The sequence below is a fragment of the Centropristis striata genome, chromosome 3 (genome assembly GCF_030273125.1).
Source record: "Centropristis striata isolate RG_2023a ecotype Rhode Island chromosome 3, C.striata_1.0, whole genome shotgun sequence".
NCBI lineage: Eukaryota > Metazoa > Chordata > Actinopteri > Perciformes > Serranidae > Centropristis > Centropristis striata.
Window position 1 is genome coordinate 11,223,163 of NC_081519.1, and position 4,206 is coordinate 11,227,368.

Below are 4,206 nucleotides of genomic sequence, written 5' to 3' on the forward strand. Positions count from 1 at the left end.
TTGTCTTGTTTCTTACGGGGGATTGCAAGTGTGTGAGCCCTGTCAACAGTCGGAGGAGTGGAAAAAGAATGTGCGCCAAATGTTTCTTTCAAAAGTGCCTCAATGAATGCAGTCGGCTGACCGCCCTCAGCTTAGACAGGGCTTGGCATTGTCTCCATGTCTTTGAGTGAAGTTTCCATATTTTGAATTGTCTGGTCGTGACGTTCAGTAGTTGCATGGTCAGCAGAAAGTTGATCGGAGAGTTTAGTAATAATGCGGACTTCCATTGCCATCAGAAGTTTTTCCATGTCGGCTAACGTTAGCGGCGTGTTGCTAGCATGTTGCTCGTCTTGGCTAGTTAGCATGTCGTTGCTCTTTGTCGGAGATTGTTCGGTTGTAGGCTGGCTCTGTTTTTTGCTTTTGCTCATAGTTCTTAGTACCCCACACTGGTCCACACAGGTTTGCACAGGCTGAGTGATGTACACGTATTGCACGGATTTAGACAAGATTTCAAGAGAGGTGTCCCGGTGATCGACCTACTCCGCCATTTTCCAAAACCGGAACCACATAGGAAGATATTTGTAAACCTGATTTCTTTTTCGATTGAACCTCATTTGTCTCTGTGCTTTGAACATATACTGTTTGATTTAACTGACTTTCCTTTTGCAAAAGAAAAACAATACTATATCATCAATCTCATGATACAGTTAGCCAAATGGCATATACGGTTTGGTTTCACTGGCTTTCCTTTTGCAAAAGAAAATCAATACTATACCATCAATCTCATGATACAGTTAGCCAAATGGCATATCCATAAATGTCGTTACGTTAATCAAATCAAATCAAGTTTGCCTCTGTATTGTTGAAACCCCCTGACGTTTTGTTGCTGTATTGTCTTGTATTCCATGATTGCACCATGTTGCTTTAATAAAGTTAAAAAAAAAAAAAAAAACATGAAAAAGAGGGAAGAAGACGGACGGACTCCCATGATGCATTGCACTGCCAACGTATGCAAACAGGAACATGGCTACCGGTGCTTAACATCAGCAGTCCATCCTTACAACACACTCCTGTTGGCCCGACACAGCCTGTGACAGTGTAATATTAGCTGTGCCTCCGCCACAGAAGAAAACACCTCGTAGAGTTTATCGGCGGAGCCAGCGGAGCCTCTGAAAGCAGCGTCTTCTCGGTCATCAATCACTAACAGGTGACGGTTAGTCGGCAGCTAACGTTAGCATCACCGTCACTTACCATGTCAATACACTTACATTTTAACATTTTGGTGACATGTCCATGTCCGCGTAAGCTTTAAATTCTTAGCTAAAGTAATACTTTGATAAGTTATCATGACGTTTTAGCTGTATGAGGTTAAATATACACGGGACATTGAGTATTTGACGTCTTGCGTTACGAGCGAGGAGCGTTGACACGACTGCATTTCTCTTTGGGAAACCTTTCATAGTTTCAAACATCAGTGTTTGCATTATTCAAAGAGACAGAAGGGCTAATGACCTGATGGACATTTGCGTTATATTGTTGAACTAATAATTGTATTATGAGTGCTCGCATTACGCCCTTTGCTTCTGGTGTATTTTGATTAGAAATCTGATAAGATAATAAGCAACATGAGGATAAATGAAAACTGGCTTTGGTTTCAAATGATAACCATCAAATATTATTATTTTTTGCTCCAAGAATAACCAAAATGGCCAAAGCTTATTTCATAGGGAACATATTTAGTCCTTAATTAGCTAAAAAAAAAAAAAGAAGCTATGCTGGTGTGTGTAATGTAAATTTAGCAGACGACTGAGAGTTTCTTTGCTCAGATTTCACCTAAATACCTGTAGGGATTCGCAAAAGCTGCCTCTCTGTGCAAACATTACACCTGTCTGTGAACCACACAGTTTAAATCCACCCTCCATCCAGAAGTTGTACTGTATATTGAACTGTTAATGTGATTTTTTGGATAGTAACATCAGTGTCTTTACACAGCTTTAATGAGTAGATGGAAAATTAACCGGATGGTAGTTATATTGTAAATACATTTAAGTAGGCTATTGGACAAGCAAGACAGATTTTTTTCTTCTCATTTTATAGCCATTTCATTTCATTTCATAATTTCAGTAGAGTTGCAGCACTAAGTCGATAATTTATTAGTCAACAGAAATAACTATTTTGATCTTTTAGGTAATTTTTTAATGCAAAAATAGTTTTTCTGTTTTAAATAATATTAAATCCAATAGCTGTAGGTGTTGGACTGACAAAATAAGACATTTAAAGACACATTGGACTTTGAAAAACTTTTTTCACATATTTGGAGACCAAATAATTTATCAGTTAATTGAGGAAAATGTAGAGAAAGATGTGGATTAATCAATAATGATAATACCATTAGTTGCTTTGACAAGGGACCTCCAGAGTTCAAATCTCTGATTTGCTGTGCGTAGTTGTTGTTCAAATACTGATTGTTATAGATGCTCTTGTCTGGCCAGTGGATATTATTAATTCCTTTTAGGCAGTTCTTGCTGAAGGCTTGCAATCTGTCGATTGTGGTCTTTTTCATTCTCCATATCTTAAAACCACAAAGCAGCATTGATTGGAGTTGGAAAATGTATTGTTTGGAATTTCCCCAGTTGGGCCCCATGGATTTAGCTGTCATTATTTAAACAAAATGAATAACAATCGTTGGTGATCATCATTGTAAACAACAATGCATTCTGTTTAGATCTGGTCAAATTCCTGTCCACCTGCTGTGGTGTCACCGTGCCATTCCAGGCGGCTACAGAAGTTTCTTTACTCTAAGATGGTGTTAAGATTGTGGTGGACAAGGTCATCACCCGAACTTTCTTTGCAATATAGGAAATCTTGAATTAAAGAATAAGAGCTATGTCAGAAACAATTAGTTGTTTAAATGATTTGTGGATTAACAGAAAATTAGTTTACAAAAAAATTGAAATCATCAAGATTATTTCAAGCCATTTATTATCAAACACCTAACACTCACTGGTTCGAGCTTCTTAAATGTGCAGATTTGCAGCTTTTCTCTGTTTTATTGAAGTTGAATACATTTGGGCTGTTGGTCGAACAAAACAGGCAAGCAAAGACATTACTTTATGGTTTTTTTGTTGTTGTTTCTTTTACTATTTTCTGACACATTTTATGAATCCACCTTAATCAAAAATATAATCCAGAGATTAATTGATAACATAAGTAATTGTTAGTTGCAGCCCTACTCACAATATTAAATTCTCACATGGCTTATCCCTCAGAATATCTACATTAGTAAACACTCATTACTCATGACCTATAAAATTTGGACATGCTTCCTTTATCGTTCTGGGAAGGTTTTACTTCAGCTTTTTGTCACATCCCTTGGCTGCAGCCTGCCGGCTGCTTTTCATCACCTCTCCAGGCGAGGCACAGTTCATCTCAAACCAGTCTGCTATCTCTGGATCAGGTCCAGGTTTGTTTTAGATGACATCATCAAAACAGTTTCAGTCACTGCTATCAGCTTTGAATGAGGGACGGGTTCAAATTCAAAAATTAAAACTGAACTCACTTCTATTTTTGGGTTGATTTTCGCTTGAAGAAACGGTACAATAGGAAGGTGTGATTCAGCATGTCAAATCATGCTCTGGGAATGATACGATTTTATTCAATTGTAGGCCATTCTTTGAAGATGTAGCTTGGTAACATGAAGTTTGGTACAGGAGTATTCATTCCCAGAAGTACTTGTGTCTCTTGAACAGATTTGCACTATTCATTTTAAACACTGTCTGCTTTGATAACTAAATGTTGATTATCTACTGTTCTCTTTCAGTGTGTGTCAACATGGCGAGTCCAAGGACCAGAAGAGTTCTGAAGGAAGTGAGGACCGAAGACGAGAACAACGTAAGTATTTATAGCTCCTTACTCTTACTTTCACTTCTCACGAGTCCACGAACTTTATAATTCATAGAGCAGGTAGCAGGTGTCTGCCCACAACCCTTCACAACATTTCCCCCTTTTCATCCTTGTTCAAATAAATGTTGGGTGTAATTTTTGGTGGGAACTCACTGCCAGTGGACATCTTGTTGGCCTGCATCTTTGGCAATAACTGTGTAGACAGACATGTTTCAGAACCTAAAAATAAATGTACTATATAAATAAATGTATAATTTCTCTGAGTTATTGCACTGACATACTAAAAGAAACTGAAGTTGTTTAAACAGCAATCAAGTAAATTAT

The 4,206-nt window shown here is 37.8% G+C and overlaps 1 protein-coding gene across 5 annotated transcripts in view; it reads left to right on the plus strand.

Moving 5' to 3' along the window:
* The first annotated feature begins 983 nt into the window (after positions 1 to 983).
* The window catches only part of arfgap1 (ADP-ribosylation factor GTPase activating protein 1), a 14,523-nt gene continuing 11,300 nt past the window's right edge, over positions 984 to 4,206 (plus strand). For all 5 annotated transcript variants that reach the window (XM_059328640.1, XM_059328642.1, XM_059328645.1 and 2 more), the window contains exons 1-2: positions 984 to 1,186; positions 3,800 to 3,870. In XM_059328640.1, the coding sequence (XP_059184623.1) occupies positions 3,811 to 3,870 (60 nt within the window). In that variant the 5' untranslated portion in view covers positions 984 to 1,186; positions 3,800 to 3,810. The remainder of the gene's footprint in view (positions 1,187 to 3,799; positions 3,871 to 4,206) is intronic.